General features: G+C 36.5%; 1 protein-coding gene across 2 annotated transcripts; it reads right to left on the bottom strand.

Annotated features, from left to right (window-relative positions):
* Positions 1–397: 397 nt before the first annotated feature.
* Smp_026910.1 (lipase maturation factor) lies at positions 398–16634 on the bottom strand (the record flags this gene model as incomplete). 2 transcript variants are annotated; one of them, XM_018799691.1, is made up of 16 exons in its annotated part: positions 16509–16634; positions 16429–16479; positions 16196–16395; positions 16132–16160; positions 15878–16097; positions 15674–15826; positions 13982–14087; positions 12915–13049; positions 11357–11462; positions 10074–10170; positions 8767–8876; positions 8502–8626; positions 6585–6698; positions 4649–4742; positions 3213–3321; positions 398–1104 (listed from the first exon to the last, which is right to left on the bottom strand). In XM_018799691.1, exons 1-16 carry the CDS (start codon positions 16612–16614, stop codon positions 925–927), a joined length of 1935 nt encoding a protein of 644 aa, XP_018651455.1. In that variant the 5' UTR covers positions 16615–16634. The 2 variants fall into 2 exon arrangements, with proteins under 2 accessions (XP_018651455.1, XP_018651456.1); XM_018799692.1 differs by lacking the exons at positions 16132–16160; positions 16196–16395; positions 16429–16479; positions 16509–16634 and having other exon boundaries at positions 925–1104; positions 15878–16127.
* Between the last annotated feature and the right edge of the window lie 10127 nt (positions 16635–26761).

Below are 26761 nucleotides of genomic sequence, written 5' to 3'. Positions count from 1 at the left end.
TCGTGAGATGATAGCAACCGATGGTTAGAGACCTTGAATGACATGGCTCAAAATCGTTTGCAATGGCGAAGTTGCATCCACTCTTTGTGTTCTCCCAAATTCTAATCTTCTAGATTCTTCATGTCTCTATCTTTTTTCTCTTGCCAAATTTATTTCATTGGATTATACTCCTTCAATAGCATCTTCAAACCCTAATCTTTCACATAATGCTTATACTCTTACTACTTCTACCACTATGGGATTTGAATCGACAACTGCATCTCTGTGCTAATGTGGTATGGCAACTCGAACTGATATACGTACGTACGTACGTACGAAGTTCTACGTTGTGGCTGACTGACTGACTGATAACATTAGGTATGTTAATAATACTAGATAAGAGTTATTAGACGAAAATGAAAAAAACAAACAATATTTTTTTCTTTAAACGATTTCAAATATACTACGATCCACTTAATAAGTGTTTTTTTTCTAAATTGGTACAGCTACATTGATACATATATATATTAGATAAAAAGAGATTTAAAAAAAGACGACCAGAACTTTGAATTAACTTATGGAAAACAATGACTGGAAGGTACATTTATGTTAAAGAAACATTGGCTACATAGATGAATAAATATGAACGGAAACGAAAGTACTAGATTAAACATGAATACACAGTTGATGGCATTATTTAATTTTTAAAAAGAGGTAAACAAAACAATCAGTCTATTTCATATGAATACTTCAGTGAATGAATTAATGAATGAGTTTAAGTGAAATAAAAATTATGGAATATAGAAAGAAGAAGAAGCGAAAATGGAATGGAAAGAATACACACACACACACACAGGAACATAACTTAAATACAAACAAATACACTTGTTATGATCACATTAAAATATATATTCCATTGAATTAATTTTGATCTGAGAAAATAAATTAAGCCTTGTTTTGATTAGTTATTCTAACCGATTGATCAGCTCGATTAAATGCATATTTAGTTATTGCCAATACTATGCATACCATAATCAATGGAGATAAATCACGTGGTTGTCCAATAAAATTTCGTAGACGAGTTAAGAAATTTGATACAATTGTTGGATCGTGTGGACGTGGACGCTGGAAAGTAGAAAACACCAATGAAATAAAATTTTATATTAAAATGTTCACTAAAATAAAGAGTACAATAATGATAATCATATATCTTATACTCTTCAAACTTGATGCTGCAACATAATGAAGACAGTTAATCAGTTCTAAAGACTTCAATAAGTTATGTTATCTTAAATTAACTAAACAAAAAGAGATTACAATAAGATCTGTGCATTTTGTGGATAATATATCCAAGTACCATATTTGAATTAAAATAAAAAAGTTAATGACAATTGTCACAAAATTATCCTCATATGTATATGGGACATATTTTGTGAAGTACGGAAAGTAAAATAAGTGATAGTAAGAGACCGGGTAAGTAATAGTGAGGTTAGACGCAGGGTATTAGGGAACGATGGTAAATCAGTTGGTGAGGTCATGAATCTTCATCGACTGAGATGGTTACGTCACGTGTTACGTATGCCTGAACACCGATTACCACGACGCGCTATGCTGACTAGTGTAGGGGATGGTTGGAAGAAAGTTAGGGGCGGCCAAACCAAAACGTGGCATCAGTGCTTGAAGTCACTAACTTCTAGTCTGAGCCATGGTGGTAGATGTAGACTACCTGGTTGGGGTCCGCGTGACTATCGTAACCAATGGTTGAAGACTCTAGGTGACATGGCTCAGAATCGATCACAATGGTAAAGGTGTATACACTCTTTATCTTCCCTTAAACCGTGAGATTAGAATTGCTTCATAACTTTTTCCTTCCTATACTATATCCTTATATACAACCTTTCTTTTATATACCACCACCGCTAAATTAACTACTTCTATGAATTCGGTGTTCATCTTGTTGTGCTAACGAGGTATGGCAACTTGGACCGGTGCATAAATGTGCCTGGTCCTACGTTGTAGCTGACTGACTGAAACTCTAGCCCAACTGTTAATACCGATTGCTTATCTTTTTTTGTTTACCATGATAGGTATAATTCAACAAATTAGAACTTACTCAAATTGAAACTATTTAGCCATTGTAATTTCATTAGTTCTTATGATTAGTTATTTTATAGTTAAATATTGTCTTCTGATTGGATGGTAAGTCTCTCAAGTTGGTAGGTACATTCTAGTTCTACTCTACTCAATGGCTAACCAGCTGAATATGTAAACATTAGATTATTAAAGCTGTCATTTAACGAGAAAACATTTAATCAAATTAGTATAATTTATTACATAACAAAAATGGTGAATAAATGATAAAAATGAAGCTTATGGAGGAACTACCAATAATTCTTTATTTCTGTCCACTTAAACCAATAAACCTATTTATTGTTATCAACTCATCCTTCTGTGTATGACTTCTTGTCTAAGAGAAAAACATCAGCTCCTCATTAATGAGCAATAAAGTCCAAAGAACTTGTGTGAAAACATTTTGAGAGAAAGATAATAATTTAATTTATTCTTCGCTATTCTCATCACGGACTACAGTGCAAAGTGGTGCACAGAGGACAGTTGACAGATGCATTTCCCATAAGGACCGGAGTCAGACAAAGCTATCTACTCTCCCTCTTCCTCTTTCTTCTGATGATTGACTGGATTATGAAGACCTCGACATCTGAGGGGAAGCACTGAAGCGAAGAGGAAGGCTAAAGAACACACTACGTCTGGAAAGATAAGCAGATATGAAAAGGATGCATAGCAACTGGAAAGAACTGTCCAAAACAGGGTTGAATGGAGAGCGGTGGTGGGCGGCCTATGCTCCTCAGCGAGGGTTAACAGGTGTAAGTAAGTACATATTCTCATTACTCACCAAGTGAACAATTATATTTTAAACATCTAGTTTCATATTATTATTTTTCTTCAACTTCTCGACTGTTCTGCAAGCCACTTTACACACTTGAAATTATGTAATCCTCTTAATCTCTTTAATAGACTTTATTTGTTAGATTATATATATATATACAACCTTTCTTCAGTGAATTGTCTCTAATCTTGAAAATTGCATGTGACGTAAAGGAAAAAAAACTAGCTTTTAATACAAACAACATTTTCTACTAATAGATTCACAAATCCTTTAAATACGATTGCTAGAAAAACACAACTATAAATCAATTGTAAAATTTGAAACATACGCGTTTTCCAACTAAACCATTTTCTTCAACAGCATTACGTAATATTTCAGAAGACAATGTGACCGGTGGTAAGTATTCAGATTTGAATGTACGTTTCCACCAATCTTTGCTAAAATTATAAAATAGAAAAGTGACAGCGTCATTACTAAATGAAAGGATTTTTTACAAAATTAAAAAGTACTATAGAAGTATACTTGGCAATATGAAACGAATATGATACACACACACACACACACACACACACACACACACACACACGAGCCCTATCAAGATAATCTATAGACTTGTGACAAAGTTGAAATCAACATTAAATCAACGAATCAATTCCGAAAATTGCTGGAATAAAGAAGTCATCTCATCAGTCACTTAGGATGTCGACTTTTCCTTATCCTTGGTTAAAATACTTTACAGATATTTAAAACCTCTAACTAGCTGAAAGTGTAATTAATTATGCAATGCATTTTTTTATTTTATTTAAGCACATAAATATTGGTACAAGGAAGCACCAGATACATATGCGCCGCACAAATCTCATTTGATTTGTGTGAGGGCTATGATACTGTCCAGGTGCCCAAACTGAAACAGGTGGTTTTCTTAGAGGACCACAGCCGGGGCCTTCGATCTAAAGGTGTGATCCACAAGGTAGTGGAGCATCGTGAGGAGATGCAGTCCCATGGTAGCTGGTGATTAACAATTGGTTCATACTCCAATTGTTCCTTCAGGATGCTGGAGCCCATGTGTACCATTGGTTTGGAACCAGGGTTTTCCAACTCCCATTCCACATCCACCGACCCGGTTAAAGCGCCGGACATTCGCTTTTCGTCCTCTCAATTTCGTAAACAACACCGTGGCCACGAGAATGCAGTGAGCAGGACTTCCCTGACAGAGGCTATATACGCGTGGCCATGTGAGAGCGTTTCGAAAGGGTGAGCGGACTCTCCCCACTCTCGGCCGTACCAGGGCATTTGGGGGCGCAATGCATTTAGTCACAAATTCTATATTAGTTTACAAGAAAAAAGATGAGAGAAGCTTTAGATATGTTTCTTTTCATGGAGCTGACTTATTGGTTGAAGAATTCAGCTTTTAACCAATATACCTTAGGTCTGAACCCCACCTCACATGCTTTGGGATCCGGGTAACATCATTAACTCTGTCTAGAAGGCGGCAAGTGAGCAGCATTATTGTTACGTACTTCACTTTTCTACATTATTTGTTGGATAAGTAATGTGATTTACTAAGTCACAAAATATATTTATTGAAGAGTAATAAAATCATTCTGATCATATAACGTATAAGGATTATCATATCATCAATCATAATCAAGACAAAATTAATACATCGGTCTAAAACTCAAAACGAAAATGTAGCAGTTAATATACCTTGTCTTTTACATCGACAAAATTAACAATTGAATGAATTCTTTAAAAATATCATACCTATCAAAAGAATCAGTGAAATGGTAGGTATACAGATGAGCTCGAATATATTTTGGATTATTCGGCAGACTAGATGGATCAAGCAGTTCCAAGACTAATGAAAGGGAAAAAAAACAAGGGCAAATAAATTCTCATAAAACAAACAAGCATTATAAATATTAAAGAATAGTGTTAGTTGAGCTTAACTAAAATCAAACAAAACAGTAGCTGAAACCACCGTATAGAAAGAATGTTAGATCATATGAATTCAAGCCTACACCCTAAATATTTATTTACCATCAAATAACAGAGGTAATCTATTTAAATAAGCCTACAAATTTATATTGACAAACTATTGTTTACGCCCAACTGTCATGTACGAAAAAAATGTAATACTGACTGGAGTATGACTACAATACAAGTAGACTTAAAAGATTTATACAAAAATATAACAAGTCTATAAATTTACAGATTTCTCGGTCATTGTCTGAAATGCACATTTACATTCAGATTTGAATACACTATTGTTGGGGATGTTAAATCCCCAGAACGTACTTGGTAAATGGCTTAATTTTGTAATTTTATTTTGAAAATTTGAATTTCCTTGTTTTCGCGCCAAAGGTGCTCTTTTCACCTTAAAGTCGTATTTCCCACTTGTAAAGTATCTTAAATGCTATTGGTCCGTTGTATATATACGTTTGAGTTTTTTCCCTTACGATTGCTTGTACTTCGGCTGCTTACGGAATATATATCCCCCTACTTCGCCTTGGACTTCTTCCCCTAGTTAGCGGGGCCTGGGACAACGGATTAGATTAGCCTATCGTGTCACTGTGTCATTGACCTTCGTTCGTCACCGAGAAAATCGACTTAGCTCAAGCATATCAACTATCACAACAAAAATGGTGATAGAAATTAAGTGATCGAGCAAAACTCTAATTTTGTCAAACATAAACAATTTGAATGCTATTATTTTAAACAATGCTTGTTTTCATAGGTTTTTATTGATAAACTTTCCCACTAATTTGGGAACAGATTAGGAAACTAGAACGTGTTATCTATACTACACACTTTGAAAGTCTAACGTATGGACTTAAAATGTATATATATTTACTTAAACGTAAACATGGGCATCAAATATATATGCCAAATCACTTTTATTCTATATGGCATATGTTTACTTAAACTGATGGACTGCTTCTATCCGTGTCATATTAAAATCACAAGTCATCGTGAGAAACTGACATTGAATTGTTATGTTGGGAGCGAATACGAGGGTTCACCTAGTCTGCGAACGGAACAAAGACTTGTGACCAGAGACAAATAAGCTATCTAGTTTGACGCGTCCAAGACCCGCTAACTAGAGTGAGATGTCCAAATTGGAAGTGGGGAAGATATATTCCATAAGCAGCCAGAAGCACAAGCAATCGCAACAGGAAGAAATCAAACGTATATATACAGCATAAAATTGTCCTTGGGAAGCGTTACAAAATAGCATACTAAAAGATACAACGGACCAATAGCGTTTAGGATTTTCTCAAGCGGAAAATACGACATGAAGGTGAAAAGAGCGCTTTTGGCGCGAAAACAAAGAAATTCAAATTTTCAAAATAAAATTACAAAAATAAGTCATTTACGAAGTAAGTTCTGGGGATCTAACATCCCCAACATAAAGACAACTAACTTAGAGTGTATGGTATCTCTTCTAATGTTAATATAATCACTATCTAAAATATTGATATGACAAAAAATAAAACAATCATTGAGCCAAATAGAGTAGGTATTTAAAACTTCACTTCAAATACGGAAATTCTAATTTTTAGTAACGAAAAACCTCGGGACTCAAGTTGTCACTTATTCACACGGACAATTCAACATAAAAAGAAATTCAAATAATTCTATTCGAATTATCACGAGCAAAAAGAAACATACACTACTTTACAACAGTGTAAAAACTAACCCTCAGTTTGTTGATTCAGTAATCGATAAATTAAATTCATAAACCACGGATGATTACGATAATTAGTGAGCGCAGCAAACCACATTTGCCAATCCAAACGAGGCTGATGTGGGACTAGATTTACAAAAGAATAAAGAAGTAAATTAGCATATGTATAATTACTACAACAGCTTAGTACGTAAACTTTGCTTAGAAAAGTAAGTCTATTTCTATCAAAACATGACAAGTCAAAGGAAAGATGCCAAAATATAAAAAGACAGCTTACCAATACAAATTAACATGTGTTATTTTGATTTCAATCATAAAAAAGATAAGATGAACAATTTACTAGAAATCCCCATATACAAACTTATCACGATCATCTTTAAAGCTCAATAATTGAATAGGTACAAACTGAATTATTTAAAATGTGACTAAGTACTTTGAAGTTTAAAACAATACCAACTTCTTTGAAACATTCGATGATGAAATAATATCGGCAGACCCCGATCAATATAGCTATTCTTCCGATATTTTAATGTGAAAGGATTGCATATGAATGCCTGTACACAGAAAAGTTCAGATGAAATCGAATTTGTGCTTAAAATTGATCAATTAGTATATATACTTTTGTTATATCTTGTGGCTGAGTGGATGCCTAGTGAATATGTGACTAGATAAGAACGCCAATCAGAGAGCAGAGAATTATCGATTGGAACAGAGACACACGAAAACCGTACGAGCAGTCTAGAGTGCTAACCGGTCCTCCTTCTGCCTAGCCCAGCCAGTTAAATCCAGAACACCAATAACAGCCTCTGTGGTATGAACCATTGTATTTCAAACATACTGAGTTTATATATCAAACAGACTAACCACATCGTACCAATAAAATAGAAAATAACATTTGTACAAGAGTTAGCCAAATGTGTCTGTGAATAGGGGGAGCAGTAATTAATAGACTGGGTATAACTCGGGAATGGTAAATCGTACAATAATAGTTCAAGGGTCAAAATAAAGCTCACAATGAAAGGAACATGAATACGTGTAGTTTAATTGTTTAGCAAATATACGATAAAAATTATATGCATAATATTGGTCCATAAATGGAACCCAAAGTTTTTTTAATCCCAAGTCTAATAACCAGCGAATACAGACAAAACCACTACTGCTCACTACATGACAAGTTATGAAAGATATAACATAGTGACTTAAATGCATTAAAGATGTTCCTTGAAACCAGTAACCATCTTTTGAAAGTAATAAGAGTATCAACTAAGCAAATTCGACCAAATGAAATAATCAAGGGGATGAACTAATTTATTTGATGTGAAAATTGCCAAACCAAAACTTTTAAGAAGCAAATTATTTTTCTTTTAAGAGAATATAAACACAATTATGTAGTATTTTTAAGGAAACTGTTCGAATCTCGCGAGTGCGGGATCGTGGATGCGCACCGCTGAGGAGTCCCATAATAGGACGAAACGGCCGTTCAGTGCTTCCAGGTTTTTCATGGTGTTCTAGCTTCAATTGACTTATGATTTCAACTATGAAAATACTGAAATCTCCACAAAACCCCTTCTGAAACTGTGATCCTCAATTTCGTTTCTAGTGAAAATGAGTAAAATTGTTAGATATAGTATGAAACACATGTGTAACAAAAAAAGAGAAAGGCATTTGTCGCACAAGCAACAATACAAATCAATACTGTTTATTTATGCCATCATTACTATATTGATCAAATATTAGCAACATGGATAAAGAAATGTGATATTGACAACTGTTTGCGTAGAATTTTCTACATAGCAAACAACTAATCATAGAAATCAACTTTTTTAGAAAACAAACCGCATCAAAGAAACCATTCTAGAAAAATAAATATACTATTACACTAAAACAATTTTATAATGGATAAATCTTACAGTATAAAAAAATACTTACTAACAACTGGAGGAGTTCTATTTACACGACCAGGTTTGAAATTGAATCCGTATTCATACCATGGACCAGTTGGATCTGATGCCGCCTCCAAGATAAGTTCAGGTCGACCACCAACTCCAGTCATTCTAAAGCAAGAAAAAGATTATGCATAAATTATAGAAAAATTTGAAAAATATTATAATAAAATACCTGAAAAGAGGTAAGCAAATAATTTTACTTATGTTTACACAAATGAAATCCATAAAATAAAGTAATAGAAACTAACCGGCGGAAAAGACCATAACTATTGATGATGTAATAAGGTTGTAAATGTTTATAAACTTGACGAACTTGAAGTGGTAATTGTATAGTTGAATCCAGTGATGCAAGTGGCACCTGAATGCAAAAAAAAACAATAATAGTTAGATCGACTTTATAACTAATAAGGCGACAATATACTATGGAAATGTTGCTAGGACGGAGTTTTCTCCCAAAAATGTAATATACTATTTAATGAAAAGAATAGTTTTACGCTGAAGAAATGATAGTTAACAACAAATATCGTCAATCTCAACAGCGGATAGTAAAATCACACATTTTTAGTTTAAAGGCATGAGGAGGTCTAGTCATTTGACACTCATTAAGTTGTTGAATTCTTTAGACTATCTGTTATAATTGTATTTTTGCTATATAAACGACCCAGCGATTCCTATTGCTTAGTATTCTTATACAATCACACTCGACAAGACCCCAAAATCAGAACACGTTGAACAGGAATGAAATTGTATTCAAATAATAATGGTATGTGAACAGCAATCACTGGTTTGAATAAGGTTCATATATTTATAGTATATACATAAGAAGCTTCTAGATTTTTCTCCAGTAATATGCCCGGGCTGATCGGTTTAGAATTAGCCAATCAGCGCGCAGCAACACCATCATGCATGAAACATGCTTTAATCCAATCTATGTCCCACTAACACTATCTCATACTGATTAGACGATAACTCAACTAGCACAAATTGATTGGATAGTTTGAGAGTCTACACACTAATCGCCTGAGAATGTCAACATGGAGAGAAATTTGTAAACGATTCACAAACTATTCAGTAAAATTACTTTGGTGGACAAATGAAAAGACACTTTCAGATCTTTATGAGTTATAAAGTTAGGTATGTATTAGGAGAGAGTAATGAGGTTTGCTGAAATGAAATGATTCGGATATGTATCCTTACATAAAACAGTTCGATGTGAAATGTTTACTGGAACAGAGGCGGACTAGGTATCATATCATTTGATAACTACCATCTCTTCTGAATTCGGACTTTTAGTCAACTGTCCTTAGATATCCCACTTTAATTTTCTTTCGGTATATTTCTTGGGATAGTGACGGAATGGTCCAATATAGGTTGAATCAATGCTAAAGCATTGCTTCAATTTTTGAACACGTATTACCCTACAATTTGAAGGAATATCTTAGCGGTAAATAAGAAACGTTACAAAAATTGTCAGATTAAAGTGGAGATCCATTGAAATGTTACAAATCTTGGTTTAAAATATGAGGAAAACACAGGAAAAATAATATATACTTACCAAACTACCCATGAGTATGGTAAAACCAACAAAACCAATCACAATAACACCAATTAATTCATAGAGTTTACGCCAAAACTGACGTGCATTTAGTGCTCTGTCAAGTTACCGATGAAGGCAGCGACAAAGAACCCCAACAGCATAAACAAATAAAATGTTAAGATAGATGGAAATTAGTAATAAAACAGAATAATGGAAATTAGTAACTAATTTAGCCTAACTCCTCAATGTAAAGTAATTGCATATATTCACGTAAAATAAGCACATCTATTCTTTTTGTTTGATGAAAATATATTCCATGGCTTTTTATTTCGTGTTAAAAAGGTAAGAAATTAATACTGTAACACTTAAGTTTCTTATCTATCTGGTTAGTAGTATTTACAGGTGTGTTCACGGAATCAAATACCACACTCATATTTATTTTATTTATTTAAACACATAAACATTGGTACAAGGAGGCACCAAATGGATATGCGCCGCACAAATTTCATTCGATTTGTGTGAGGGTTGAGATACTGTCCGGATGTCCAAACCGAGGCAGGTGGTTCTCTTAGGGGGCCACACCCCGAGCCTTTGACCTAAAGGTCTAATCCACAAGGTCGTGGAGCAACGTAAGAAGATGCAGTCCCACTGTAGCCGGTGACCAGCGATTGGTTCATACTCCATTTGTTCCTTCAGGATATTGAAGCCCGTGTGCAGCATTGGTTTGGAATCAGGGTTTTCCAACTCCCCTAGGTAAACTCTTCGTATCCACAGTCTTCTACATGATATGGTACATCTGAGTTGTTAGTACTTGTGTGATTGGATTAGAGGATTGAAGTATGCTGTTTAAGTTGCAAAGAGACTAGATGAAGTGTGGTTCTACTGAAAACCAAAGCAAAATGTTGCTTCCGCATGATACAGAGGTGGTTTGATGGTTAGGGTGCTCAACTTTCTCCAACTAAATCCTAGGTTCGAAACCCGCCTAGTCTACTTCGGTTTGAGCAATCAAGTAGTATCACTAACTCACACTTAGAGAAAGCTAATATCCAAGTGGCTGGTAAATGAGTTTATTATTAATAATAATTGCACAAAGTGCTTATTTTAATTACGCTATACTAGGAAGTTCAAGTTAACCGATTAGATTTAGGTGCTTTTAGCAAACTGATTTTGTAAGTTAAATCCATCCAAACATATGGTGAACAAAACAAAATGAAAACTATGGAGGTGATGGATTTGATGTATGATTATTGATATTAAATAGAAACAAGCAAATTGGAAAAATAAATCAGTAGGAAGCTTACATAATTATACTATGCAGAACTTCAACACAGAAAAATGCGACACCAAAAGAAATACTGTATTTGACGGATGTATTTACGAACCAAGCGAACTCCTTTTTGGTGAAACCTGACAGTTTGATAAGAAAAAATTAACAAAAATAAGTAGTACGGTGAATGTTTAGTTAATTCGTTCATATTACCTCAATTAACAGTTGAAAACTAGGAAACATGAATATCAACTAACATACTCCTACTTAAGATGATTTGTAAAGGAATTTACGATTATAACTATCCACCATAATGAGAAACAAGAAAGTGAACTCATTTTGATTTCTGTAATATAAAATGATTCAAGAAGGATCTACTACAAAAATGATCTGTGTATATCAAAAAAGATAGCTTCTATTCGCTCCAACAGGAAATCTAAATCTTGAAGATGACTGATATAAATAATACTTTTAATTTCATATGCAGTAACTAAACGAATTAAGTAGTGATAAACAACTGAGTGTCAGTTTATGGAATCCAGTTTTGGCCTTTTTCACTCAAATTCGTACAAATCCCTACATTCGCTTTGTGTAAGTTCTAAATAAAAACTATTGATACTTGGTAGGAATTAATCGGTAGTAAGCATTTAGCCTATTTTTTATGGTAGTGGAGCTAATCAGCACGATGCATCTTGAACACCAGCGAATTTGATACTTTTGAGATAGTTGAATTAATGCCACTTAACCTATAGACTAGATATCTTACTAGTCATTTGGTATCCAATTAGAATAAATATTACTGTATAGCAATAAAATGGGAATTCCTTTCGACTATTTTAATGTTATAGATAAAATACGACTTTTCGATCGTTTTCGGCTAGATAAAACGACAAAGCTCTTTCAACTTACATGCCTTGTCTGAAAGACGTTTTGGAAAGTACGATCTTCGTAGGAAAAAGAGATGGATAAAATTAAGTTTGGAAATGTAAGGCATGTTCATGACCATATGCATAGAAATTCACAAAAATCATTAAGTAGTAATAGATAAACAGCTTTCGTAAACGCACTAATGTAACATTTTTTCAAACTATGAATAATTTTTCAGTCCTATATTACATGTAGTTAATATTAAAGTTAATATTTGAATCAACTAACAGGAACCACAGGAGACAAAAAACTGTACCTTTGATGGTGAAAAAGTTATTACGAACCCGTTGTTTTATCATTCAAGATAAAACTTAGAATTTTACCTATCACAAGGAACGCTTACTCTGAAACTAGTAATTAGGTCTGTATCATACTTACGAAGGGAGTAACAGATTTAGAGCAAACATTCAATTTGTAAGCAAAAGGCTGCTTAGACGTAACTAGAATAGTCTTTTATTAACTATAGGTTATTCAGTACTACAATCTTCAATATATTGTTCACTTATGACTTTGAATGCAAATTGATGATGAGTAAGCAACTATACGGATTCCCCAAACGATGCTTAGTGATCAGTAAATATCAAGTTAACAAACTCTGAGGGCAAACGTTTGTCAACAAGTATATTGGTTACTAGGTTAAACATCAGCTAAAATTTAGAACATACCTACAGAGGCACCGACTGAATAATTGGAAATAGAAAAATTGAGCAGATAACCACTAATCCCGAATACTGAGATGATAAGAAACCATGAAGCCGCAAAAGACAATAATCCAGATACGGTCCACTTTCGTCTGCGCCCTATACAATATCCACACAAAATGAATAATAATAAGACGAATTACTTTGAAAACAGATCTAATAAAATATTTTGTTAAAGGCTTATCACGCCTTATAATGGGAACATAAATAATATATACAAAAGTTTTTCTAAAGTAATGTCATAAAAATCGTTTTTTCACTGCTATGAACATGGCTTTATTGTTAAAGTAAGCAGTTAAATGCTGACCAACTAACAAAACGAAAAAAATGATGTAGCTTAATGATAACTGCCCACGAGACTGGACGTATGGCTTTGTAACACTCAGTGGGTCACTGAGTTAAACGACTATATGACTGGCCAAATACTATTTAACAAAGTAAAACAACATACAAATACTACGTTGCTTTTCTCATAACATATATTATTCATAGTGGGTAGATCACAGACGATACGTTACGAGACGTATGGGAATCTTACTGTCTCCGGATGCTCGGTATTTAACCATAAATTAGACAGATAAGTAATTTATGGTTATGAGATACAGTGATTGTGAATCGAAAATATAAGATGACTACCAGTTTTTGCAATAATATAAAAGTATTAGTTATGTTTAGATGAGCTCCAAAGTTGATTTTTACGACCATGAAAGTTGATCACAGATCTAAAGACAAGTTCGGTTTACAGGTACTTAATATATTACTATATTTGTATAGATTCCTTCCCGAAATACATAGTAATTCTTTGTTACTATTATGACAAAAATGTATTTTAATAAGGCTACTTGGAAGACAGTACACCACTACTAATTTACAACTAGCAAATTCACTAAGTTTAGACGAGGACTGGGTAATAAACAGTACAGCAGCAAACAAAGGACCACGAAAATAACGTTTCCTGATTTGTTTAATAGTAAAAATAAGTTAGTAGATATCTATCATACAAGTGATTGATTTTAAAACAAGCAACTCACGAGGATTGAAGTCATCATCTTTCAGTAGGGAATAACATAAAGCAATGGTTAACAAATTGAAGAAATTGTAGTTCCCCGTCAAAATTATCGACAGTTGCAGAAGTACCTTAAATGAAACACATTCATCAAGTCAAACAATTCGGGAAATATGATGAACAGAACAAATATAGATACTAACATTTATGTGCCGAACGGTTGTGTAATTTCATAAAAAGAATTCAAATATAGAAAGGTCTACAGATTGTAGTAACACTACATAACCCAAGTTGTACGTATATTTCCCTATTAGAAAATAAATTATGATTCACAAATTGTAATCAAAGACAATTGTGAATACTCTGGTAATATATTCCGAAAATCACTAGATGACGAAATCCAATTTTCAAGAATAACTATGATGCGGACAGACGGGCAATAATAATTAAAGGTATTCCCACTGAAAAGATACGATTTCTAAACTAGATTCGTGACGTTATTAACAATCCTAGGTTAGGCATGAATAATTATCATCTTAAGTTGCTACGCTTTACATCAGCACAGAAAGGGAAACCGACAATATGGAAAACAGGATTTATTTATTTAAACACATAAATATTGGTACAAGGGGGCACCAGATATATATACGCCACACAAATCTCATTTGATTTGTGTGAGGGCTATGATACTGTCCAGGTGCCCAAACTGAAACAGGTGGTTTTCTTAGAGGACCACAGCCGGGGCCTTCGATCTAAAGGTGTGATCCACAAGATAGTGGAGCATCGTGAGGAGATGCAGTCCCATGGTAGCTGGTGATTAACAATTGGTTCATACTCCAATTGTCCCTTCAGGATGCTGGAGCCCATGTGCACCATTGGTTTGGAACCAGGGTTTCCCGATTCCCCTAGATGGACTTTCCGTGTCCACCGACCCGGTTAAAGCACCGGACATTCTCTTCTTGTCCTCTCAATTTCGTAAACAACACCGTGGCCATGAGAATGCAGTTAGTAGGACTTCCCTGGCAGAGGCTATATACGTGTGACCATGTGAGAGCATTTCGAGAGGGAGAGCGGACTCTCCTCACTCTCGGCAGTACCAGGGCATCTGAGGGCCGAACATGAGATATAATTCTAAAGGAGCAAACAGGATTACATAACGAGATTTATTAGGTTGTATTAAACCCGTTGGGGAGAAACTAACAAATGAGTGGGACTGTGTAGATGAAACTTATTTCGGGTCATTTCCTAGTCTCAAAAGATAGGTTGAGATAATTCCATGGACCATAATTTAGTAGCTTAAAGCTCCAATAATGACACAGACTGACAGTTAGTAAGTACACAGACAACTGTATGCATTGTTAGCATTTTTCTGTTTAGTATGCAGAAAAATAAGGTACAAAAATATACAAAACAAAATATGAACGTTGTTGTTATAACATACAAGTCTTCATAAACATCAGTTTTTTTCATCATTTTGTAATTTATAAGCTACAAGCGTAAAAGTATACGCTGGATAATAGGATGATATACCTAGTTTTATAGTTATTTATTTATTTTTTTATTTATTTAAACACATATATACTGGTACAAAAGGGCACCAGGTACATATGCGCCACACTATTTGTGTGTGTTTTATAGTATATGAGGACAAAGCTCGCAATTCCGAATATTAGAAGGCATTTCGATGTGAAAATGACTGCATTATTAAAGAACATACCTGGGAATAAAATGATACAAGGCGTGCAGTTCGGAAGGGTACGAAAAACAAAAGTGGTAGTGGGATTTCGATTATGAATGCACCTGCGACACACAGGTTATGAATCCATCCTGGTAGGTGATGTGCATACCAAGCTACTGGTGTTGGAATACACTACGAAACAGAAATGAGATAGAAACAAGAATTATCAACCGTTTAACATACCTGGGACTGATAGTGCCAGTGTAATGCTTTCAAACCCCACCAAGTGGGACAGTCGCTGGTCAGTTTAACTACACCAGATGAGAACATTAGCCGAAATAGAAGCCAACGTAGTAACCACATTCCTATTTTATCACTAGCAACCACTCGTGGAAGAGAAATGACTGTGCCGAAACTTGATAAAAGAATTGCTATAAAGCCGGACTCCAAAAGTAAGATATCCCTAAGATAATATGATAAAATCTTTTGAGTCTTACCATTGAAACCATAAGAAAGTTTGGCCAACCTGTTAAGCAGTTAAAAATGGAAAACCACACAAACCTTTAAGGCGCTTAGATACAGCACCCAAAGGGCTAGGAAGACTGGCCCTGTCCGGAAGGCTGTGGAAAAACTCGACAGGAATGACAATACGATGCCCACAACAGTTACAAGTTCAAGACATTTGTAGGAGTCAAGTTGCAAGAATTCGGCAAGCCGTACGACGTTAAGATTGTTAATGAAGTCTGATGCGTCCTTTGGGGCTGTTTCAAGTAGTCACTAACGAACACTCTTACCACTTAATGATAGCGTTTGGATAGGCGTCACACCATACTCACTATATAACCCTGAAAACAGGTTATGTTAACTTTCATACACTTGCCAGGAAGCTGAATGTACAGAGAAGCAAAAGCAAACAAGTAAATGAAGCTTAAGCAGAGTAGGAACCGCTCTTTTGGAACAGAGACGCCAACACGCCCCATCGTTACCACTACTGTTGAATGTACCGGGCTGTAGAACTGTCCAAATAGTTCAAATGGGTCACACTTTGATATGTTGAAGGTAAGTTCATTGTCATCTGCCCAACTTTAAAGCTGAGTCAGATCCTTCTAAAGTGTCAGTTTATCCTCTTGGTTACGTACTTCTCTCCAGACTTTCACATTCTCAGCAAAAAGTGGTAAATCTGACGATACCTACTGTGGAAGATCGTTTATGTAAGTGAAGAAAAGAAGGGGTCCTAGTACTGAATCTTGGGGAATCCCACTAAGACATTCCATAGACTGAGAAAAAGTAAAGTTAACCCTGACCTCAATATGTCGATTTTGTATATATGAAGTGAGCCAGTCAATTAGAGGTGGTTTGAAAACCAATCGTATGAGCTTATTGATTAGACATATGGTTGACCTTATCAAAAGCTTTTGAGAAATCAAGGTAAATGACGTCATCCTTCCCCTTGCGATCAGGGATGGTTGTCCATCGTTGTCAGAAGGTTGGTTACACAAGTGACCTTTTCTGAAACCGTGCTGTTGGAGTGAAAAGAAGTTTATGGATTACAAAGGGTTGTGTATACCATAGCACATCGGAGACTCCATAATTTTTGAGGGTACAGAGAGAAGTGCTGTCGGTCGGCAACTTGAAGGTTCTCCGCGTCTACGTCCTTTGAAAATTGATGTGATGTGAGTCAGCTTACAAATTTCCGGTAATGTACCTCGGCTTAGAGAATGTGAGAACATCAAGCTAAGTGCTATTGCCAAAATTGAAGTTGCTTCCTTCAGTATAGCAGAATGAACCGTATTCTGACAATGAGGAGTGTCTTTTTCTTCGGTGCTGCAGAATGTTATGAGAAGAGTGAACAAAGTCATACACAAGTCCCCTGAAGAGATGGATGCGAGAAAGTCATTAAGTGACACGATATACCCAACATAAAGTCATGTGGTAACGTTCAAAATATGTTAGATTTTGAACCAGAGGATTTTCCGTTTGCGGATATTCCTTTGAGTGAAATAGCTAATCAATTTTAATTCATTTCCTATAACTAGGTCAGTCTCGGGCAGAAACGCCTCCCTGACTCCCGCAGTTCCCATTCCTTACTCTTTAGACAACAAAAATGGTATATGATAAGTACATGGAGTGAATTGTCCTGGTCAGAAGAGACTGTATGCATCATGTATAGGAACATTTTTCTACAAACTATGGCGATAGCGATCATCGATTTTCTATACCTATAAGACTATCTGTCACATACATTGACTCCTATAAGAATGACCTTTATGTTTCCCACAAAAATGATGCCATCCATGATGACAGTAGTTTCCATGTATGTGTATGTTAACTTAACGGTACATTATGCTGAAACATCTACGTTATTTATCGTTTTGAGTAGCCCTTAAATGATCCCCAAGGTTTTGTGTAATCCAGAAATTTTATCACAAAACTCTTGGCTCAGAGTGATAACTGTAACCTCTGAAACTTCCTTAGTATCAAAGTTACCACAAGTAACCGGAGTTTGACGATGCCTTAACCAGTAACACTTTTATAATCGATGTATGCCAACCCAGTCGAATCAGAAGCGAAGGGGTTCGAAGTCATATCTGAAAGTTTATCACTGTCTTGTGAAGCGTTTGGTCTAAGCTGGCTAACAGTTGTAAGGTATGTGTAACAAGATGCACCCATTAGTGATCTGGTGTGGATGCGTGACCGCGCGCCTTTGGATAGATCAGTTCATTAAAACTAATGCGGTTAGCGTCAAATGCCGAAGACTTACGGGACTATTTGTTTTGGGGATTTATTAGCCGATACAGCTCACTCCCCTCCAAGTGCGGTAGTGATAACCCCAAGACATGGCCAGCAACAAGTCTAAACCCAACAAGTTTGTCGTTGGTAAACACTTTCCTGATAGTTCGCTATGTTCAGCAGCATCTGCCCATCCTTCCCTAATATTAAAGACCATGTGACACAACGAAAAAGCTGTACAATGAAAATTTCCATCCATCGTATTTCTCGTCAGTTTTTAATCTTTTCCAACCGTTTTGGAAAACAAAAAAGAAATTGTAGAAGCTTGTCAAAATGCACTCCTACGTACATAAAAACACGAAATTTAAGGAAAAAAGCCGATATATATGCGTAAAGATAGCATGCGATAGCGTAGAAAGAAGACGTTTTTGCACAACGATGTTTTGAATTTCTCTAAGAATACAAAAATCCATACAAATACATAAGCATATTTTTAAAAAATGTTTGTTTTTTGACTCGGCAACACAAACAGACAAGATAGAACAGAATGTTTTTCAGTGTCCTGTGTATTGTAGTTGTAAGGCTTGTGTCGATCGAGTTTGCAGGGGGAAAATCAATATTATTAGGGTCTCCTTCTAAAAACACATCTTTAAGACGATCAATGCTGATATTACCGCTAGTTACGTTTTTATCAGTGATATAATATTTAGATTTGCGATGGACTTTGGAAGGTCCTTCGTATGCCGCTTCGAGAAGTCATCGTAATGGTTCGCAACTTACAAAACCGGGCCTACTATGTCGTAAGGCAGGTTGAACGAAAACATTGATTGCCTGCGGTCGAGGTTTAACTGAACGCGTAACGTTCATAAGTCTTCTCGTGAGAGAGTCCAAGAGGGGTCCTGGAAGTCGGAGTGTCGTCTGGTACACGAGTTGAGCTGCAATATGTTCAATGTCAACTTTCACTGTATTGCGATTTCCGAGTAACACGATGGAAGACCATCAGTTCACTGTGAAATGTGTGCATCTGAGAGTGAAGCTCTTAGCTGTCGGTAAAATCATTCTGCCAACCCGTTTGCGTGTGGGTGGTAGGCAATCGTTCGGAATCGCATTATTCCCAATGATGCAGTCGGACAACGGTAAAGTCCAGATTCGAAATGGCGCCCATGGTCTGCAGTGATAGTTGAAGGATAGCCGAGATTCGCAACCCATCATTTGATAACGTGGCGGGCCACTGTTTCAGTAGCAATGTCCTTGATGGGTAATGCTTCTGGTCATAATTTGAAACGGTCTTCACACATTAAGAGGTGACAATGTAAATGTGAATTTCGTAGGGTCCTACCAAATCCAGTAAGCATGGTCGAAGCGAGCATCGGGAGTTGTGTAACGGCTTACGGGACATTTTTGTGTTTGATCACCTTAGATTTTTGTCAGCCTACACAAGAGCGTGCCCACTCCCTCACATCTTTATTTACATCAGAACAGGAAATCGTTCTGCTATGAGCTTGATGGTTGCACGAACACCTGAGTGAGAAAATTTGTGCAACGTATTGAAGATGTTGCGCCAGTAATCTTTTGGCGCTATCCAGCTGACGAGCACTGAATGGGACAAAGAGCGTATCCTGGATTCCACTGCCAGCCACCACCCATCTTTGCTTACAGCCGTCAGGTATTGTATACCCATTTTGGTGAGACACCTCCGATATCCAAGTCGGATGCGTTTATTACGATGCTGGTCGGCTCTGTGATGTCCTGGTGTGTAAGCGATGTCGCTTGTGTGATACGTTTTTTAACTGTAGAGAATGCCTTTATCACACTGGCGTCCAAATTGATGGACTTCGCATTTCCACGAAATTGGTCGGTCATAGGTCTCAAAAGAGACGAGTGATTCGGTATGAACAGTCGATGAAATCTTACCGAGCCGTTGGACGTGCAGTCACTTGATTGTGGTCAGTTCCGGGTAATTCAGAATGTCCGCCACTTTGCTTTTCAGAGGTCGAATGCTTTGAGCATCAATAGTGTGTCCAAGGAAATCTAAGGGGTTGGTTCCGATTCGACATTTCTGGATGTTTACAGTAGTACCTCGTTTTTGCAGTCGTTCGAAAAAAAGGTCCAGACACTGGAGACGAGATTCTCTGTCTGAACTTGTGACCAAGCAGTCATAAGCATACGCATGTTCGAAGTTGAGACCTCGAAAAACGTCATCAATGAATGTCTGAAAAGTTTATGCGGCGTTTCTCCAGCCGAAAGACGTGCTCAAAACCTCGTGGAGGAGTGATAATTACGGTTTTAGGAATCTCGTCAGCAGTCACGGGAATCTTGTTATATGATTTAACCAAGTTGATTTTCGGAAAAACAGTTGTACCTTTCAAAGTATCTGTCAAATCGTGAATGTGATGTAAGGTTAACTATCAAGTATGGTTTTCGCATTCAAAAGTGTTATAACGTATGAATTTGCCCTCTTAATATATATATACGTCCAATGATATAGGAAATAGGTACGAGCAGTCTTGGGTGCAATCCGGTCCTTCCTATCTGCCTAGCCCAGCCGTTAAGTCCAGAACACAAATACAGCCTCGGCAATATGAATCATTATTTACAAACATACTGAGTTTTTATACAAACCAAAGTAATCAATGAACTGATTATAACTCAAGAATCGTATGATAATAAATCAAAGATCAAAATAAAGCTAATGATAAGAGAAACACGAATATGAATAGTTTAGTTACGTAACAATTGTACAATGGGAAATAGGCATAATGCATTGGTCGATAAATAGACCTTAGAGTTACCATTCATAATTCACCAGGGGATATAACAAAAGGTCGATAGTCACCAGTTGGACGCCGATCGTTGCTGTCTGTTTTAGGGACCATGTACAAAAGAGATGCCCATTGGTTGTTTGATGGCCGAATGATTTCTAAATCTATAATGTTGTGTGATTCTTTTTTAGCTTTTCGAGAGCTAGTCGGCACACTTTTGAGAATCCAGGTGGTTCTGTAGTCCTGATGTGTAGCATTGCTGGTTACACACGGCAAGTTTGGTAGCTTTTGGGACAGTTCAAGTTACCTGTTGAGTATCCGTTAATGGTATGGGTTGTTTATGCGCCGCACAGTGGCTGAGGACAAACTACAGACAAAAAAGAAAGTTACACAAACAGCTAAATTAATATTTTCGTCCGTTTGCGCGTGTCAGTGAGTAGATCGAGGTGTTGTAACAGGTCCATACCAATGATTGACATGAAAGCATCTGCAGAAACGAAAATCCAATGAGTGGGTTTGTGTAAACTCACGTCAAGATAAACATATCGCTTGCCACATGTGGCAATCGGTTTTCCATTCCCTGCTAGTAAGTTGAAAGTTAGTGCATGCAGTCGATAATTATAATTTGCTAGAAGAACGATAACTTCTGCGCCAGTGTCGATGGGATAGAAATTTTTCTTCATCACATCAGTGATGCATAACAGAGGGCTAGCTTCACCGGTTACGGCTACCATTAACGTGTTCACGTTGGGAAGTTTTCCGAAAGATTTTTCGTGTATGACGGTTTTGAGCTTATGAAACAGCGGGGTTTTCTGCGATTTCGAGATTTTCCATACTTATTGTAGTACTAAAACCAATCAAGGATATCTGTTTCTCGTCATTTAGGAGCAGGTGGCTTTCTTGAAGTAGCCCTTCGAGGAGTTCGAAGGCGTCTACGGTCATGACGAATACTAAGATAACATGTTTAGACATCACAGAGGTCTGTGACGTCATTTCGTGTCGTTTGAAACTTTTTCTTCGACAGAGTAAACCCCGGCGTTGGGAGTTCTGTTGATCCCCAGAATCTGGTCGGCAGATGCAAATAAGTGTTACGTACATGAGTATCAAACAGAGTAACTCCAACAAAATGGAAACAAATATCGGTCTTCAGGGATTCGAGTAACTGTCTCTAGCAGAGAGCCATTGTCAAAAATCATCAACCGGACTGCTCTGTCATCTTGAGTTTAGTCAACCACGACCTTACTGTCGATTGCCCAGCACCATGCAACACTTAAACTAAATAGTAAAGGTAAGTCTTAACAACGGCCTAGTTAAAGAAGACTAAGAAATATAAAACATGGTTACATTAGCACTGAGTAAAAGTTCAAATGCAAGAGGAGGTGGAAGAACAAATAGATAACAATATTGTAACGGCCGAAATGCCAATATTTGGTTTGAACGCAGAACCAATGAACCAAAATTTATTCGATTATACCAGACTGTGTTCTTCTTTATGGCGCACAAAACGTTTCCTAGTGGTTTGTACTAAATTATATCAAAAGACAAACTCTGTGTCCAATTTAAACGGTTTTAATTTAATAAAGAGAACAAATTATATCAGGAACACAAAATACCTCAAAAAGTACAGTCTGTGCTTTACACTCAAGAGTTTCGCTAACACAAACTAATGTGCTAAACAACAAAAGGAATAGTTAATAAACAACAGTTTTTAGTGGCCCGAGATCTGACTCCAGTTAGATCGTATGAATGTTATCGGAATATACATGTCGCCAATCCTCGTATGTAATCATCGACTTAACTCGCGTTAGTGTAAAACAAAATTAAGTAAGCCAAATCCGAGAATGGATTCTTGAATGCGTGTATTTTTACACTCACTGATTTAAACAGACAATCAGAGGAATGAAGTGAAGAGAAGAGAGCGGAGGGAAATGACATGCAGTGGAGATGGCGTGTGAGCCAACTCGATTTAATCAAGCGTTGATCAGTATTTGTAGTCCGTGAAAATAAGTTACAGACATGTGATGAATAGGATAAGAAGTGTACACACACATACGCTCATATAAAAAGTCAGGGTTGATGAGTTAATAATTAACAAGGTCAAAACGTGACCCAAGAAGAATGGATAAATTGGCCTGTCTAGAAGCTAGAATAAGTTATGTGGGCTTAACATAGTAACAGATATCACAAGTTCGGTACCCGAGAACCAACAAAAATACTCCCAACAAGATGGGATGTGATGTCGATCTGCAAGGATTCCGACAACCTTTCCAAGCAGGCAGTCAAAGGTTAACAGTTATACATTGTGACTCGTCGTGACCTTGAGTTTAGTCAAGCACGAACCTATTGTCAGTGGTCCGGGAACATGCAACAGTAGAATTAGGTAATAAAAGATGCATCTTTAACCAGGATCAAATAACAAAAGCCTCGACAAGGAAAACTAAAGAACATGAAGTGTGGTTAACAAGAGACTTGAATATATGTTAAAATACAAGATAAATAGAGAAGCAAGTAAATAACAATACTGTCCAGTGAAGTTCCGTGGAGGGATTTTGTAATAATTAGAAGTATTTGAATTAATATAGTAACTAGGAATTTTCGAAGTAATGCAATTTACAGCAAGTAGAACTAGATGAGCATGAATGAACTTATTGTATTTGAAATTCGAAATCAGACAGTCACGAAGTACAAAGGAATCATTAGTTCATACAAACACCACATATTTTCAGCGTGGTCTTTCTGTTGCAAATACTGTCCAGTGAAACATTTTGAGTGGATTTGTAGCTCGTTCCTTCTATTATGTGCATTATGGATGTCGATCTACTGAAGTTAAACGTGAACGGTGCGACTATTCAATTTACATAACTTTGCGGTGTGATCATTGTCTAATCTGACCTATCCGAAAGTGGTGGCTATGTTATTCTGCTACAGTAGCACAGTTCGAGAAGGAATAAAATCATATCACGTAAACGTCTTATTTAAATATAAAGAGAATAGAAATGTGCAAGAGTCAAATTGCTGATGCAAGAGCCAGTTCAATAATGTGTATTAGTCATTGTGGCTCAGGTATTTTTTACATTAATGGAACCCATTAGAGACGAGGCATCTGCAGTTACATTGTTTACAACATAAACTACAGGATACTGCGATGTATAATGCGGTTACCATATCTCTCTAAGTACTTATCGGATGATAAATAGGGAAAAAACGTTAGGGCCATGAGATTGCGGAATCCGTTGAGATGTTGACAATGGTAAATGAAATAGTACTCTGATGGACGTTCCTTCCTCAATGTGTCGTTTTTATGTCTATTCTACTATGGTTGGAAGAAATTTTCTGACCTCATAACTTGTTTTGAATTCACATCATACGACAAATATCTCACCTGTATTACGCTGTAGAACATCAACGTTGATGTTCTATGTCGAAATGATTGGGGGCCTACTAGAGTTAGACGAGAATGGTGACGAAACAACTAACGCTGAAGTCACACCTCGCGACCGGCCCTCACGTGGTTTGAACCATCGACCAAAGGATCATGGACGCTATGGAGACTGTACAACACAAAGGACGTTATTACAAGAATATATTAGTTAAGGTACAACCACGGAAGTACAGAAGTGAAAGAACAACCACTGCCGCGTGGGCCAGTCCATGGCATATAATTGATTGATGCGCGTTGACTATCCTTGACCTTGACAGGGATCGATGATCTGTTCGATATTCAGTAGCATTTCACCGACCCTACAATACTCCCCCACCAGATTCACTGGCCGTTTGAATCGATACCAAACATGTTGGGAGTAGTAGCGTGACCCTACAAAGCTTTGCGTTGGCTAGGAAATCTTGCTACTGTTATGTCCTCACAGAACAGATTCAATTTTGCCATGCAAATTATGGACTTGAATATAAAAAGAGTAGAGAGGAAAATGATATGTACGACTAACTGCCCTACTTGCCACGTACACATTCAGTCAATCTGAGTTAGCCATGCGTGACTGTGAAGATATTCTGTAAACAGTTATCTAACGTAGAAAGCCTTTGGACTGATTGACGATTTCATCATGGGTCAGTGATATTTCACTAGCCCTACATTTATATTGCAACATATTAGATAGTTCTCACTGTTAGCTATTTCGCTACTCTTAAACTGCTTCAACTAGCTAACTTGATGTAACTCTAAATCTTCACATACTGCTTCAATGTCATAATTATTTTAGCTGAGTATTTTCAATTTTATTAGGAACAGCTTTATAACTTCATCAAGTTAACTCTATGTGAATGCCTATATGGTCGATTATTTGAACATTGTGTGGAAAAAGGACAGTTAGTGGCAAATGGCCGTCATTTCTGTGTAAGTTTTCCAAACTCCAGACTCTTTTCGATCATATTTAGTCCAGAGTTTTCCACAATGACCTCTACCTTCTTTTCGGGCGGCAAGGTACCTTGATCGCCAACACTAACACGTTAGGACTTTTGCACTGTATGCTCCAGCGTGAAGAACTATTGTGATGAACCCCTGAATTTAAGCCATAACCATTTAATACTAAACAAAGACGAAACCAGATACACTGGTAAACCAGCTATTATCTACGTGTAAACATTAATGTAAAACAGTAATCAGATTCATGTTTGTAAGCTAGGAACCCTACTCGAATATTTGGGGAGAAGTATGTATAATTTATTCGAATTCGCAAACCGACCACTTAACTTCGGATACCTGAGTCACTAAGACTCCGTTACATCTTATTTGTGCCAAAATACAGGTATTCTTAAAACTTTATTGTGATAGTGTGTATAGTGATGACTACTTCGTATTTTGTTATGTATCTCACCCCAATTGCAATATACTGTATATTCAGATGACTTCTTTGTGTTCTGTCTTCAGTTCTGGCTCAGCTGTGACTGTTAGAGTACGAACTGATTAGCTCTGTGAACTACTATTCCGCACATTAAGTTATATTCCCTTAATTCTTAAAGTATAAGAACTCCTGCAATTGAAGAACTCAAAACAACTGTCAAACAATACCAAAGTCTGAATTTTTAATACGAACGTCAAGACAGTCCTGATGTACGGAGCTGAGACGTGGAGAATCACTACAACAATCATTAAAAAAGTACAGGTATTTAGGAACAATTGTCTACACATGATACTCAGTGTCCGTTGACCGGATAGCATCAGCAACAACTTACTATGGCAGAGATCAAACCAGGCTCCAGCTGGGTAGGAAATTAGGAAAAGACGTTGGAAGTGGATAATACATACACTACGGAAATCACCAAACTGCATCATGAGTCAAGCGCTTACCTGGAAGCCTGAAGAGACATGACTTAATATTTCTATCAAAGTACCCATTCTGTTATACAACACTGAATAGATACCTTTTTGTTGATGTCCGTGAATGAGGGAGTAGACCATTCCGATTACTTCAGTGTATTATTGTACTATCAATAATATTTTGTATAGTTTTTTTTATTTTAACGACTACAACACTTTAGATATTTCATCATATGACTGTTCAACATAAAATACGGTTATCTAGGACTGATGAGGAGTTTGATGTAAACTAGTAAACATTTATATTTGCTCACTTCGGTAGTCTTAACTGCTACCGCTTATTAGTAAACAGAAATTTTT

This window comes from Schistosoma mansoni, chromosome 3, assembly GCF_000237925.1.
Source record: "Schistosoma mansoni strain Puerto Rico chromosome 3, complete genome".
Lineage (NCBI taxonomy): Eukaryota > Metazoa > Platyhelminthes > Trematoda > Strigeidida > Schistosomatidae > Schistosoma > Schistosoma mansoni.
The sequence above is the reverse complement of the archived record's forward strand: the minus strand, read 5'-3'. Positions and strand labels throughout refer to the sequence as shown.